This window comes from Pimephales promelas, chromosome 11 (assembly GCF_988280905.1).
Source record: "Pimephales promelas chromosome 11, fPimPro1.hap1.1, whole genome shotgun sequence".
Classification (NCBI taxonomy): Eukaryota; Metazoa; Chordata; class Actinopteri; order Cypriniformes; family Leuciscidae; genus Pimephales; species Pimephales promelas.
This window is the reverse complement of record NC_142779.1, coordinates 36,203,779-36,220,398: the sequence shown is the minus strand read 5'-3', so window position 1 is coordinate 36,220,398 and position 16,620 is coordinate 36,203,779. Positions and strand designations below refer to the sequence as shown.

Genomic DNA, 16,620 nt, shown 5'->3' with positions numbered 1-16,620 from the left:
CTCGTTCCCCCCTCATTATCTTGGCTTTTTCTTACCTTCTCTTTCTTGTCGTGTTGTCAGTTTGTTCGTAAGTTTCGATGCGTGCATCTGTCTGAGTCCAGTCCAGTCCTGTCTAGAATCATATCTCTGATTACTTCGAGTATTATTCTGTGTCCATACGATATACTTCCAGAACCATACCTGCTAGGAGTCTGAGGCTGTGTTCCTTCTTCATTGCTCGCTATCCCGGCCCTGAGGGTTTCTGGGTCCCTACTGCTCCAGCTCTCGGCTCATCTTTGCCTGGACCACAGAGGGAGTTTCTGTTCAAGTTCGACTGCCTGTTCTACAGGAACCTTCTGTTGCTGTTTATTATAATTCCTCTGTTACACGTACCTGTGGTCATCCTGCCATTTGTTATTAAAAGAGCTGTGATTGTCATCCTCGCTTCTGAGTCCTCTCTAAATCCATCACAGAACAAACTGACCAAGAATGGACTCAGCGAATGGCAACGCGTTCCAGTCCGCTGTCGAACATCAGGGTGTTCTCCTGGGCAAGCATGAGGAGGACATCTCCGCAGCCAGACACGCGGTTGAGACTTTGGCCGCCCAGATGTCGGATCTTTCTTGTCAGGTCCACAACCTGCGTCTCCAGCCTCCCGTTTCGCTGGGGTCTCATGATTCTCCGGAGCCCCGGATAAATAATCCGCCCGTGTACCTGGGTGAGGCCACACAGTGTCGGTCGTTTTTGACCCAATGTGAGGTAATCTTCTCCCTACAACCATTGACGTACGCGAAGGAACGCACTAAGGTGGCGTACGTTATCTCCCTTCTCGCCGGCCGGGCACGGGAATGGGCAGCGGCTAACTGGGAGGCGGAGAGGGATTGCGTCTTCAGCTTCGCATTGTTTAAGGACGAGATGATCCGGGTTTTCGACCGTTCTGCTCACGGCGAGGAGGCTTCACGGTTGCTGTCTTCTCTCCGGCAGGGGAGGCGCTCGGTTTCTGATTTCTCCATAGAATTTCAGACTCTAGCTACCACCTGCGGCTGGAACCAACCCGCGTTGGTCGCTCGTTTTCTGGAGGGTCTCAGCTCCGAGCTGAGAGAAGAGATCCTTATCCGAGAGGTCCCCGCTCGGCTCGACGAGCTCATTCAACTGGCTATTCGAGTGGAGAAGAGATTCGACTTACGACGCCGAGCTCGCCGCATGGAGCCTGTCCTGGGGTCCACGCCCACTGCTGGTTCCGTTATACCCGCTCCGAGTCCGGATCCTGAGCCCATGCAGCTTGGAGGTCTGCGAATCTCCCCTAAGGAACGGGAGAGGAGACTGGTTAATCGTCTTTGCATGTACTGTGCTGCTCCCGACCACTTTGCTCTGTCGTGCCCAGTAAAAGCCAGCGCTCGTCAGTAGGCGGAGGGTTACTGGCGAGCGCAATCTCTAGAGAGATCCCTTCAGACTCTTGCACTACTCTACCTGTGCATCTTCAGTGGTCCAGTTCATCTGTCTCCTGCTCTGCCATGATCGACTCTGGGGCCGAGGGAAATTTCGTGGATGAGGAGTGGGCCCGGCAGCAAGGTATTCCCCTCACCTATTTAAAGCATTCAACCCCCCTTCTCGCCCTAGACGGTAGTTCCCTTCCTAGGGTGCTAAGAGAGACCGTTCCACTGACTCTTACCGTTTCTGGTAATCATCGAGAGACTATTTCTTTTCTTGTTTTTCGTTGGCCCTTTATTCCAGTAGTATTAGGTCATCCCTGGCTTAAACGTCATAATCCCCATATCGATTGGTCCCTTGGCTCTATCTTGTCTTGGAAGTTATCGTGTCATGTTGATTGTCTTGTGTCTGCTGTTCCTCCTGTGTCTTCTGTTTCTGTGTTTCAGGAAGAGGCAGGGGATTTGTCTGGAGTACCGGAGGAGTATCACGATTTGCGGGAGGTATTCAGTCGTTCCCGGGCCACTTCTCTCCCTCCTCACCGCCCCTACGATTGTGGTATTGAGCTTCTCCCGGGTACCACACCCCCTCGGGGAAGACTTTATTCTCTCTCGGTTCCTGAACGGGAGGCGTTAGAGAATTATTTGTCTGACTCTCTCAGGGCTGGCACTATTGTCCCGTCCTCGTCTCCGGCCGGTGCGGGTTTTTTCTTCGTCAAGAAGAAAGACGGCTCTTTGCGTCCCTGCATAGATTATCGGGGGCTGAATGACATCACGGTTAAGAACCGCTATCCCTTACCACTGATGTCTTCAGCTTTCGAGATCCTGCAGGGAGCAACGATTTTTTCTAAGCTTGATCTTCGCAATGCTTACCATCTCGTACGAATTAAAGAAGGGGACGAGTGGAAGACCGCTTTTAATACACCCCTCGGGCACTTTGAATACCGGGTCCTTCCGTTCGGTTTGGTCAACGCCCCCGCCATCTTTCAAGCCCTTGTCAACGACGTCCTTCGGGATATGCTAAACGTATTCGTGTTTGTATATCTCGATGACATATTGATTTTCTCACCCTCCCTCCAAGTCCATGTGCAGCATGTACGCCGCGTACTTCAGCGCTTACTCGAGAATCGCCTCTTTGTAAAGGCTGAGAAATGCTCTTTTCACGTGCCTTCCGTTACATTCTTAGGTTCGGTCATCTCGGCTGAGGGAATCAGTATGGATTCGTCTAAGGTCCAGGCGGTAGTTGACTGGCCCGTTCCTGATTCTCGTGTCGCGTTACAGCGCTTTCTTGGATTTGCTAATTTTTATCGCCGCTTTATACGCAATTTCAGTCAAGTAGCCGCGCCGCTCACCGCCCTGACCTCAGTTAAGTCCTGTTTTAGGTGGTCAGAATCCGCTCAAGAGGCTTTTGACCGTCTAAAGGTTCTCTTTACCACCGCACCCATTCTGATCATGCCGGATATCACTAGACAGTTTATTGTCGAGGTCGACGCGTCGGAGGTAGGGGTAGGCGCCGTTCTTTCTCAGCGGTCAGCCTCCGATAACAAGGTACATCCTTGCGCTTTTTTTTCGCACCGTCTGTCTTCCGCGGAACGTAATTACGATGTCGGCAATCGGGAACTGCTCGCCATTCGCCTGGCTTTAGGCGAGTGGCGCCAGTGGTTGGAGGGTTCCTCCGTTCCTTTTGTCGTCTGGACCGACCATCGAAATTTGGAATACATCCGTTCCGCAAAGAGACTGAACGCACGCCAGGCTCGCTGGTCGCTGTTTTTTACGCGCTTCGACTTCTCCATCTCTTATCGGCCCGGGTCCAAGAATGTTAAACCGGACGCGCTGTCTCGCCTCTTTGGTTCCTCCTCCTCTTCTTCCACCCGGGAGGAGATTATTCCTCCTGGTCGTGTGGTGGGAGCGGCGATTTGGGGAATCGAGAGACAGGTGAAGCGTGCTCTTGCCCATGCCGTCACTCCGCGCGACTGCCCTAGAGGCTCCTTATTCGTTCCGGTGCCCACTCGCCTAGCCGTCCTCCAGTGGGGACATTCTTCCAGATTGTCAGCCCATCCCGGCGTTCGGGGCACTATCGCGCTTATTCGCCAACGCTTTTGGTGGCCCACCTTAGTTCATGACGCGCGTCGCTTTATCGCTTCTTGTTCTGTCTGTGCCCAGACCAAGGCTGGTAATTCTCCGCCCGCTGGTCTGTTACGACCGCTACCAGTTCCTACTCGTCCGTGGTCTCATATAGCGCTCGACTTTATCACGGGTCTCCCTGCGTCGGCCGGTAATACCGTCATTCTTACTGTGGTCGACCGTTTTTCGAAGTCCGCGCACTTCATTCCTCTCGCCAAGCTTCCCTCTGCCAAGGAGACCGCCCAGATAATGGTTAATCATGTTTTCAGATTACACGGTTTGCCCACCGACGTCGTTTCTGATAGGGGCCCGCAATTCTCATCACAATTCTGGAAAGAATTTTGTCGTCTTATTGGTGCCACCGTCAGCCTCTCTTCAGGGTTTCATCCCCAGACTAACGGTCAGGCCGAACGTGCCAATCAGATTGTGGCCCGCATTCTCCGCAGTCTGGCGTTCCGTAATCCTGCGTCTTGGGCTGAGCAGCTTCCCTGGGCAGAATACTCACACAACTCTCTCCCATCTTCTGCCACGGGGCTCTCACCCTTTCACTGTTGTCTCGGCTACCAACCTCCGCTTTTTCCCTCGCAAGAGACAGAGTCGAACTGTCCCTCCGTTCAGACGTTCATCAGTCGCTGCAAGCGTACTTGGAGGAGAGTGAGATCGTCCCTTTGTCGTGCTAGGAGACGCATGAGCATCTCGGCCAATAAGTATCGCATTAAGAGTCCCCGCTATTGTGTTGGCCAGAGAGTGTGGCTCTCCACTTCCAATTTACCTCTTCAATCCGATTCTCGCAAGTTGGCTCCCCGTTTTATCGGGCCATTCCGTATAGTCAAGATTATTAATCCTGTCGCCGTCAAGCTTCATTTACCTCCTAACCTTCGTCGCATCCACCCGGTTTTCCACGTCTCCTGCGTTAAGCCCGTCAATCGCTCGACTTCTCGTACCGCGTTCTCGGCAGTCCGTGTGGAGGATTCTCCTGTCTATACTGTCCGTAAGATCTTGGATATGCGTCGTCGGGGTCGAGGACATCAGTACCTGGTCGATTGGGAGGGGTACGGGCCTGAGGAGAGAAGCTGGGTTTCCCCCCGGGACATCCTGGACCCCTCGCTCATTGATGATTTCCTCCGGTCTCGCCAGGGTTCATCCTAGGGAGCGCCAGGTGGCGCTCCTTGAGGAGGGGGTACTGTCATGATCCTGGCTCGTTCTCTGTCCCCCCCTGCTGGTTATTCGTTCACTCACTCACCCACTTGCCGCTTTCACTTTCATTACTGACAGCTGTTATCACTTTTCATTAGGCTCATCTCTCTCCACCTGTCTCTCGTTCCCCCCTCATTATCTTGGCTTTTTCTTACCTTCTCTTTCTTGTCGTGTTGTCAGTTTGTTCGTAAGTTTCGATGCGTGCATCTGTCTGAGTCCAGTCCAGTCCTGTCTAGAATCATATCTCTGATTACTTCGAGTATTATTCTGTGTCCATACGATATACTTCCAGAACCATACCTGCTAGGAGTCTGAGGCTGTGTTCCTTCTTCATTGCTCGCTATCCCGGCCCTGAGGGTTTCTGGGTCCCTACTGCTCCAGCTCTCGGCTCATCTTTGCCTGGACCACAGAGGGAGTTTCTGTTCAAGTTCGACTGCCTGTTCTACAGGAACCTTCTGTTGCTGTTTATTATAATTCCTCTGTTACACGTACCTGTGGTCATCCTGCCATTTGTTATTAAAAGAGCTGTGATTGTCATCCTCGCTTCTGAGTCCTCTCTAAATCCATCACAGATAGATAGATAGATAGATAGATAGACAGACAGACAGACAGATAGACAGACAGACAGAAATATAGATAGATAGATAGATAGACAGACAGACAGACAGACAGACAGACAGACAGACAGACAGACAGACAGAAATATAGATAGATAGATAGATAGATGGATAGATAGATAGATAGATAGATAGACAGACAGACAGATAGAAATATAGATAGATAGATAGATAGATAGATAGATAGATAGATAGATAGATAGATAGATAGATAGACAGACAGACAGACAGACAGACAGACAGACAGACAGACAGACAGACAGATAGACAGACAGACAGAAATATAGATAGATAGATAGATAGATGGATAGATAGATAGATAGATAGATAGACAGACAGACAGATAGAAATATAGATAGATAGATAGATAGATAGATAGATAGATAGATAGATAGACAGACAGACAGATAGACAGACAGACAGAAATATAGATAGATAGACAGATAGACAGATAGATAGACAGACTCATTATTTCACACTTGTAACTAATAAAATGTTAAATATTGAATGATTCTTTCCTGCTTATCATTTAATTTTTAGCATCTGAAATCAATTATTGACCAAATCAAATAAATTCATGATTTAAAACCCCATGTTTCCAGATCTATGCACATGCGTTGGCAAGATTTATAACCGATGCACCAGAACATCTGAATTGCTCCACCCCTAACAGATGATGCTCTTCTCACTGTGTGGCAGGTCCGAAAGCACGTGAACGACCTGTACGAGGATCTGCGAGATGGACATAACCTGATCTCCCTTCTGGAGGTGTTGTCCGGCGAGACACTCGTGAGTATTGCTCAATAATCACTGAAACACTCGAAAAGCAGTCTTGAAGCGAATACTTGAACACGTGTGCAGTCACTCGCTGTTTTTGAAGGGGGCATCTTAGATTCACCATCCACACCAGTCCACGTGTGTGTGTGTGTGTGTGTGTTACTAATACAGCAGGCGGATTAAATGTGCGCTCACACACTGAAAAGCTTTGCTAAAAGTGACGTAACCAGTTCCTGCACACTCACGCTTACAGTCTGTGTTAATAGTGTAATATGTGAACATGCTTTTGCATATTTACACACTAGTGTTCAACAAACCCTTCATAGTCACACTATTATAGCAGTTTTACATTCATTCTGGTCCAGTTGTGTGTTGTGTCAGCTTTGGAGGAATCCTCATTCAGCATCAGACGTGCTGTACTGTACACTAGCAGATTATATGTGACAGGTCTGGGATTGTGTGTAATATATTCTTAAAGGAGTAGTTCACTTTTGAAAAAACTTTTGCTGATAATTTACTCACCCCCATGTCATCCAAGATGTCCATGTCTTTCTTTCTTCAGTCGGAAAGAAATGAAGGTTTATGATGAAAACATTCCAGGATTTTCTCCATATAATGGACTTCAATGGGAACCAAACGGTTCAAGGTCCAAATGAGAGTTTCAGTGCAAACTGTTCAAATGTCTTTAAACGACTCCAGACGATGAATAAGGGTCTTATCAAGCGAAACGATCAGTTATTCCAAAAATGTAACTTTTCTAAGGACAAATGCTAGCCTTGCTCTATTCTGTGAGGCGTGTTTGTAACGTCACGTAATACATAATTACGTTCATAAGGTCACGGGCGACGTAGCCAGAAGTACAGAGTCAGTGTTTACAAGTTGAACGCATAGGTTGACTAACTCAAACGCCGTTTACAAAAAAGGAATTAAAAGGTAAAACAAAGATGTCGGACGATTTTGATTCTGTACTTCCGGCTACGTCGCCCGTGACCTTTTGAACGTAATTACGTATTACGTGACGTTACAAACGCGCCTCACAGAATAGAGCAAGGCTAGCATTTGTCCTTAGAAAAGTTACATTTTTGGAATAAGTTTTGAAATAAGCGATCGTTTCGCTTGATAAGACCCTTATTCATCGTCTGGAGTCGTTTAAAACCCTTTGAACAGTTTGCACTGAAACTGTCTTTTGGACCTTGAACCGTTTGGTTCTCATTGAAGTCCATTATATGGAGAAAATCCTGGAATGTTTTCATCAAAAACCTTTATTTCTTTTCGACTGAAGAAAGAAAGACATGGACATCTTGGATGACATGGGGGTAAATAAATTATCAGCACAATTTTTTTCAAAAGTGAACTACTCCTTTAAGACCTCATGAAATCATTTTGTGGCTTTTAGTCAATGCCTGTTAGCTGGCAAAGATAGTATACTGGTCTAGCCATATTTGACTGGGCTGTGACTTAAACTTAATGACTTAAAACAAACAATTATACAGACAAACCACAGCAAGTCCATCACCAACTTCCTGTCTAATTGTAAATACGCCATGATGACAGAAAGAACAACTGTATTCAACCCGTTTAATGGAGGCATTACAACTCAAGGACAGCAGTGTGTCAAACATCTGGGTCAGTGCCTAAGATTAATGCCTGCACACGTCACATGGACACCTTCGGGAGAGCATCCGCAGGCTTCTGAAGGCTCAGTGAAGAAGTGTATCAAAAGTTTACAAGCTCACAATTCAAGTCATCCAAAACAATGACTCGACTCGAGTTATGGAAACTTAAAAAAAAAAAAAAAAACAGAACACATTGCTTCGAGATCTTCCATTTTAGAAAATAGTTCACTATTATTTATCTAGCAGAAAATGTTTTTTATAAAGACCTGTTCGGTCAAAACACGTGAAAATTGGCACATAGATAGAGGAGAGTCTAAACTTTAACCTTTAGACATTTTGAGTTTCTATCTCTCTTCCACCTCCACCAATGGGCCAAAGATGCACTGATGTTTGCACTAATAAGGCCTAGAAACAGAATGCTTGTTCCCCCATGTTTACAACTACCGCCCCTAAAAATTAGTCCAACATTTTAACTTAAACAAATTGTGACCAACCTTCCCAAAATTTTGGGGAAAAACAAATATCACTTTTTTTGCAAGATACAAAATCATTCCTGACAAATTGTCTTACAAATTCGATGACGAATGCCCCAAAGTGAGCGCGTATCTCTGCACCGCTTTGGCTTTTTGGGATGAAACTGTGTACCTGTCATCAGAAACATGACTTGAGGGTACTTGCACAGTTTTGGAGCAGCGCCTCCCACTAGTCCAGTGATATGAACACTGGCTATGTCTGCTTATAACTTCTAAACAGTTCAACCAAAAGTTATGATATTAATTGATATAATCTAAACTCAGCTCAGTAATTGTTGCTCGCAGCTATATTTAGTTAAATATACATATTTGTTTCAGTCTGGATCAAATGATTGACATTACACCTACATGTATTCATTTAGATCTTAGAAACCATAAACTCTGAGGGATTGAGTTTAATTTGACTGAGAATTCCTCCAAAAGCTTTTACTGTTAAAGGGATACTCCACTTTTTTTTTGGAAATAAGCTCATTTTAAAACTCCCCCAGAGTTAAACAGTTGAGTTTTACCATTTTCGAATCCATCCAGCCGATTTTCTGAGATTTAGAAGAATATCAGTAAGCAGACAGTTTCTGGTCCCATTGACTTCCATAGTATATATTTTTTCCTACTGGAAGTCAAAGGGACCAGATACTGTCTGGTAATTGGTTTAGCTCTAGTCTATTTAACAGATCTTCTATCAACCTACAATCCATCGCGCTCTTTAAGATCACTAAATTCGAGGCTTCTGGTGATTCCTAGGATATCCAGATCCACCAAAGGAGGGAGAGCGTTTTCACGTTTAGCTCCGAAGCTCAGAAATAGCCTTCCTGATATTGTTCGTTGCTCAGACTGGCTCTCCCAGTTTAAAACTAGACTAAAGACGCATTTATTTAGCCAGGCATTAATATAAATTTCATAAACGCCAGAGGAGAACTGGCCCCCGACTGAGCCTGGGTCCTCCCAAGGTTTTTTTTTCTCCATTGGGTCATCTGATGGAGTTTTAGGACACCGTCGGGTCACTTGATGGAGTTTTTCGTTGCCTTTGGCTTGCTCAGTTGGGGATATTCAAATTAAATGACCCATCATACCATTGATCATCTCTACCAAACATGGATGTCTTTTTTCATGAATAAACAAACACTGTGTTGTTGTCTTGATTGATGCTGTGAAGCAGCTTTGATACAATCTGTATTGTGAAAAGCGCTATATAAATATATTTGACTTGACTTCACTTGAAGAGTTCAGATGCAAAAGCCTCTAAGTGCCATTTGAAAATTTCTTCTAGAATGATCATTTTTATCAAGCTTGTATATTTAAGTTCAGTAATTTCACTTAAATGGCAATGATAATTACCTATTAATTGTTATTTAAGTGAAATCACTGAACTTAAATATACAAGTTTGATAAAAATCATCATTAAAGAAGAAAATTTCAAATGGCACTTAGAGGCTTTTGCATCTGAACTCTTCATATATTCTTCCTAATATCAGAAAATTGGCTGAATGGATTTGAAGACGGTACAACCCAACTGTTTAACAAAAAAAAAAAAAAAGTGGAGTATCCCTTTAAGCCCAGTCATGTTGTGATGTGAGTCTTTAGTTTGGCTGCGGATAGACCGGTAGAGGAGTGCCCCCTTTCTTTTGTTGACACCCTGTTTCTTTTCCTCCTTGTCTTCTGTCCTTCTCATTGTCTTCTTCTGTCCATCTCTTATGTGTCCACCTGTTTCTGTGTCTCTCTCTCGTGCTCACGTTCTCACGGTAAGCCAAGGGAGCGTGATTTTCTGAAGACGTTGCGGTTGGTGAGTGCGGCTGACGCATGCACGGTTGAGCGGCATGGACGTGACCACGATGATGATGATGATGATGATGATGAGGATAAGGGGGTATGTGTGGACACGTGTCCTCCTGCCCCCTCAGTAACAGGACTAATGTAGCGAGTGCTGTAATATTAACTGGAGTGCTGCTGAACCCAGAGAAGCTTGGCTTCTCATTAGTGGACTGTAGGCATCTAGAACTTTCCCCATATTTACAAATTCACCCAATATCATGTTCATAATCACTAAATATGGCCTTCTGGGGTTTCTGTGGAGAGCTCTAGGATGCCAGCTTGGTCATTTCTCAACACAGAAGCTTGAGCTGTGAACTAAAGGCCTGATTCAAGTTCCTTTCGCTTCAAGAGTGCGTTAAAGACCCCATGAAATCAAAGTTCCCTTTCGATACTTTACTCGTACTGCGTCGCTAGTAGGGATGGGAATGTATGTTACGGACCATATTAAACTTATGAATTTGGAAAACTGTAACTATTATGCAGAATTACAGCATGGTCACTGAGTTAGTAAATTTACAGACTGACCAGTAAATCCAGTTTTCTCGAATAAAGCTTAACATGGATAAAACAGTGGCAGCGGTGGCCAGAATAAAATCAGTCACGTAACTTAATAGATTTTAAATATTTTTATTTAAAGTTTGCAGGAAAGCTTTAGCCTCTAGATTGATGCTGTCATCCAGGGCTAGATTTGCTTATAATATCTGGGGTTGAAATGCTTTAAAAAGCCTTGGCTTTCTGCACAAATTAAGCTTAATTTAAGCTAAAAATTAATCTTGAAAACGGCATGGATAATAAATTAGCAACGATTTCCTCATCATTTTTTTTTTACGCATCATAAACATAATGATAACAAGCCCCACCCATTTAGAGGGACAATGTGATTGGTTGATTTTCCTGTCATTTAAAATTAGTCTCTCATTGACTTGCTACTGCTTGGTATCTTCACAGCTGGACCACCAATCACAATCACAAAAATACTCATATGTAAAACTTTTGTTGGTCACAAAGCTTATTTTCTGCAATAATCCAAAAGCCAATGGAAAAAATCAGGGTGACGTGAAAAACATAAACTACGTCATCACTGCAGCGCTCTATTGCTCGTAAATTGATTATTTGTTATTTTATTGCTATTGTTTGAGGACTTTTTACACACATTAGTTAGCCTAGTATTCATTTTTGCTGTGGTTTTAATATCCCTCTGATGGTCCTCGGTCACTTCGGACCGAATAATTTTCTGTTTTGAATTATTAAAAATCACAGCTTCATCGGAAGGCTGTGACACACATTAGCTATGTGAACACACAATAAAAATTGAGTTCATGATCCGAGCATGCTAAGTGGTCGTAAAAAAATTAGTCACGATTTTGGTCTTTGGTCAAAAATGACCCCCATAGGAAATGAATGGGAAATTGACAAAAACACAATTTTTTTTTATTTTATTTTTTTTAATAAGAAACAGTTTTTGAGATTGTTTCAATTATATATTCAAATCCACACACACACACACACACACACAAAAAAATGTGTTCATAAACAGCTGGGTAATTCACATGCCTCTCCATAGAGAGCTGTACATGCCATCTAGTGGTGACACCATGATTCTACGCTTTTTCTCTATACTGTAACCAGATGGTGCTAATTTTCTTCAAAAAATATTTTTTTTCTGAAGGCCTAGACTCTATATTAAACTAAAATACTGCATTAATAATTTTTTTAAAATACATAACATATACAGTATATAGAAAAAAATATATATATTTCAATTGAAAAAATAGACCATAAATATTGCATAAATATTAATAAATTCAATCAAATTGTCTCAAAATACTAATTTAAAAAGAATAAATATTATAGAACAAAAATAAATTGTATTGGTTTTACTGGGATGGAAGAAGTTTCATTTTTAGGCCTCCGGACACTTCTGACCGGGAAGGCCCAGGACGTGACTCACAAAGGAAGACCATCAGAGGGATATTTGCCGTCTGTATTTGTCAAAGCATGGGGTGCTTTAATGTTCATCATGATTTTAGAAAATTACACATACTTGTCTTCAATCAAAAGTGTCATTTCATGTGACGGAAACCTTTTGGTTTTGATTGATAGAACGTTTAGTCATGTCTGACTATTCTGTGAGCAAAACACCAGGAACTAATGCCAGTCCTTTACTTCCAGACTCTGTTAGGGCAAAGCAAACGATGACTCGCTAAAAGTCATCCATCATCTGCTCCGCGGATCTCATTTCTCTGTACATTAAGTTTGATACGAACATCTGAATTGAGGCTTTTTCGTTTCAGCCGGACAGTGGAGATATCCTCCATCTTTACACCTGCTTAATTCCCATTTCTTTTGCTTCCCGCATCAGTCTCGGCCCACTCTGCGTCTTTGGCCTTATGCGTTTGGCTTTGTGTTTCTCATAAACCTGTCATGTACACGTGTGTGAAGTTAGCTAGAAGCATCATCTGCTTTAGTCGGGCGTTCAGAGAGGTGCAGTAGTTCTCTGTGTGAGTTTCTCTCTCCTCCACCTGTGTCGGTACGGTGAGTGTGTGTGTGTGTGTGTGTGTGTGTGTGATCACACATGTACTGATGTCTTCTCCTCTCTCTCTCCCTCACAGCCGCGAGAGAAGGGTCGCATGCGCTTCCACAGACTCCAGAATGTACAGATCGCACTCGACTATTTAAAAAGACGACAGGTAAGACCAGTGACAACAAGAACCACACGAGTAGTTATGCAGTTCATTTCATGGACATTGAGAAATTGAAATGGCCAAATTGTGCCACTTAATATTTGATATTCTGGAAACACTTTACAATAAGGTTTCATTAGTTAAAGGAGTAAACTTTAGCTGATAATTTACTCACCCCCATGTCATCCAAGATGTCCATGTCTTTCTTTCTTCAGTCGGAAAGAAATGAAGGTTTTTGATGAAAACATTCCAGGATTTTCTCCATATAATGGACTTCAATGGGAACCAAACGGTTCAAGGTCCAGAAGACAGTTTCAGTGCAAACTGTTCAAAGGGCTTTAAACGATTCCAGACGATGAATAAGGGTCTTATCAAGCGAAACGATCGCTCATTTAATAAATAAATAACAAAGTTTAAGTTTTATAAGCTCAAATGGTCGCCTTGCTCTGTTCTGCGTTCGTGACTCTCCTGTTCGAACTCGTTCATCAAAATGAACAAATCTTTTTCCGAGTCAATTCGTTCGTTTCGTTCGTTGAATGACCCAAATGACTCGGAAAAAGATTTGTTCATTTTGATGAATGAGTTCGAACAGAAGGCGAGCATTTGAGCTTATAAAACTTAAACTTTGTTATTTATTTATTAAACGAGCGATCGTTTCGCTTGATAAGACCCTTATTCATCGTCTGGAGTCGTTTAAAGCCCTTTGAACAGTTTGATTACCTCACAATTATAAGGGAATAAAAAAATAAGATTGATACATATAATAAGTTCTCTAATTATTTAATTCCTTAACACACAAAAAAAACAACTTTCGTCCCCTAATGTTCAAGACATGGCCTTGTCATGCAGATGACCAATTTTGTGATTAAATAAGTTTATATTTTTCTGCAGCACTTAATGTGAAATATAGAAATGTGGAGTCATTTGCAGTCTTTGTAAAGCTTAACAAAAATGAAATTTCATTTACAAGCAAAACTCACTGTAGATGTTGGAGTTATCCTGATCATGTGAATAATAGGCAGTAATGCTACTGTACGTTACATTTGCAATTCAAACGATGCACAGCGATATCTGACTGTTTTTCATACGTTTCAACTGAATGATTGTAAATCTCATCTAATGTTGCACGTGTGTGACATCATTTATAGACGCATGTTTCCACTTGGGTAAACATTCACAAATATTGCTTTTCTATTAATAGTTTTTGATAAACAATGCTTATTCACTTTATAGTTCTATACGTTTAAATGGAATAACTATTTACAAAATTGTCAGTCTCTTCCAAAGAAAATAGATCAAATCTGCAATAGATAATGTGCCGAGGGCCGACAACAAATCTAAATTTGGCTATTTCTAAAAATACAAACCCGAGCAGTTTTGAGGAGCGTAGCTGATAGGTACCAGAGCAGACAGAGAGAAGGTTACAGAGGTACAGTGGAAGTTTGCCAAGTATAGCTTTATAAATAAAGATATACCAGTGCTGTTGTCGACGAATTTTAAGTGATGTCCAACCAACTAAATCATAAAGAATGCAGTGATGGGTGAGGGACTTTGTATTTGTTATGAATCGTAGTGATGCATGGTAAACTGAATCTACATGGCGCAAGATGGAAGATGCAGCATGCATGTACAATATATCTCCATAATCAATTACAGACAGAAAAGTAGCTTCCACAAGTTTCTTCTTAGCACTAAAAGTAAAACAAGATTTGTTTCTAAAATAGAAGCCAAGCTTGACTTTAAGTTTCTTGACTAAAACAGAAATATGTTCATTAAAGGAAAGCTTTTCATCTATCCATATCCCCAAGTATTTGTATGAAGACACTCTCTCAATTGATTTCCCATCTAAGGACAAGAGGCCACAGTTGTCAGGTAGTTGTGTTCGAGCTTTTGAGAAGACCATAAACTTTGTCTTCTGTGTATTTAAAACCAGTTTTAGACTGAATAATGTGCTTTGCAATGCCTGAAATGCAGTCTGAAGTTCCTGCACTGCTGCTAAAATGGTGGAAGCCTGAGTATAAACCACTGTATCATCAGCGTACAAATGTAATTTGGCTTGAACATCTCTATCCAAGTCATTTATAAAAATTGAAAACAGAATGGGTCCTAAGATTGATCCTTGAGGGACACCTTTGGTTATCTGAAGAAAATCTGATTTATAACCTTCAGCGTAAACACATTGAGTACGATCAACAAAGTAATTTTGGAACCATGCAACAGCCTTCTCACTTAAACCAATTGACCGTAATTTTGTCAATAGCAATCCATGATCTACTGAATCAAATGCCTTAGAAAGATCAACAAATAATGCAGCAGCATGTTGCTTCTTATCTAAGGCCCCAATAATATCATTTATCACTAATGTAGCAGCAGTGATAGTGCTATGGCCACTTCTGAACCCTGACTGAAAATTATTTAAAATGTTTTGGTCAGCTAAATAGTGTTTTAACTGTACATTCACAAATGATTCCAAGGTCTTTGACAAAGCAGAGAGTTTTGATATTGGACGGTAATTATTCAGTTCTGATGGGTCTCCACCTTTATGTAAAGGGAGGACATAGGCTGCTTTCCAACTTTTGGGAATAGAGTTGGAAAGAAGACTCAGATTAAAAATATGCGCTATAGGCTCAGCAATAATATCAGCTGCTACTTTTAACAGAAAGGGATCCAAATTATCTGGACCTGCTGACTTTTTGTGATCAAGATCTCTGAGGGCTTTATAAACTTCTGATACTGAAATTGGTTTAAAATTAAAAAATTCCCGATTTACATTTTCAGATGCTGACATGGCAGGGCATGGGACAGATTTATTTACGGTTTGATCAAATAAGAATCCAGCTTGAATAAAGTGTTTATTAAACTGATTGACTATGGCTGCTTTGTCTTTTATTTCCTCTGGACCACTGAGAATCTGTTCAGGGAGGTTTGAGGTCACACATGTACCCGACAAAGATTTAACTGTTTTCCAAAACTTTAAAGGGTTGTTTAAGTTTTCTGTGATTGATTTCAGATAAAAGTCAGATTTAGACTTTCTAATCATCAAAGTACACTTGTTTCTTACAGTTCTAAATGCAGTCCAATCAGCAGAAGAGTTGGAGAATCTAGCTTGTGCCCACATTTTATTTCTCAAACAGATTAACTCTGATAGGCTGTCTGAGAACCAATGGTTGTCCTTACCACTGATCCTAAACTTTTTGATTGGTGCATATTTATTTACAATGGAAATGAAAATTGAATGAAAAAAATCCCATGCCATTTCAGCATCTGAAAACAAAGACACCCTATTAAGATCACTGTGATACAGATCATGCAGAAAAGCCTGTTGTTCAAAGTTTTTAAAATGTCTTTTTAGGATGATGCGTGGTTTTGCCTTGGGGACTTTTGTATTTCTTACACAAGCGACTGCACAATGGTCACTGACGTCATTACAAAATACGGCAGTTGAGGTATATTTATGAACTGAATTTGTTATGATTAAATCAAGGAGAGTAGATTTTATTTCTGCTTTGGGATTTATTCTTGTTGGTTCATTAATAAGTTGCACTAAGTTTAAGTCATTACACAAGTCTTTAAAACAATCAGAGCTCCCAGAAAGCCAGTCCCAATTCATATCACCCATAAGAATAAATTCAGAGTCATTAATTTTATGTAATATTTTGGATATAGTTTGGAAAGCATCCTTTGACGCAGACGGAGGTCTATAGCACCCAACTACTGTAATAGCAGCGTCTTTTGAGATATTCACTTTCACGGTCAGAATTTCAAACTGTTTAGCTTTAGTTAATGACAGGGTTACAGAGCTTGTAAACTTAGATTTCACATATATGGCAACCCCACCTCCTTTGCCAACCCGATCA

General features: G+C 42.2%; 1 protein-coding gene across 6 annotated transcripts in view; it reads left to right on the top strand.

Moving 5' to 3' along the window:
* Positions 1-16,620, top strand: part of dst (dystonin) — a 302,233-nt gene that overhangs the window by 46,300 nt on the left and 239,313 nt on the right. For all 6 annotated transcript variants that reach the window (XM_089117354.1, XM_089117353.1, XM_089117352.1 and 3 more), the window contains 2 exons: positions 6,044-6,133; positions 12,692-12,769. In XM_089117354.1, coding sequence (XP_088973480.1) covers positions 6,044-6,133; positions 12,692-12,769 — 168 coding nt within the window. The remainder of the gene's footprint in view (positions 1-6,043; positions 6,134-12,691; positions 12,770-16,620) is intronic.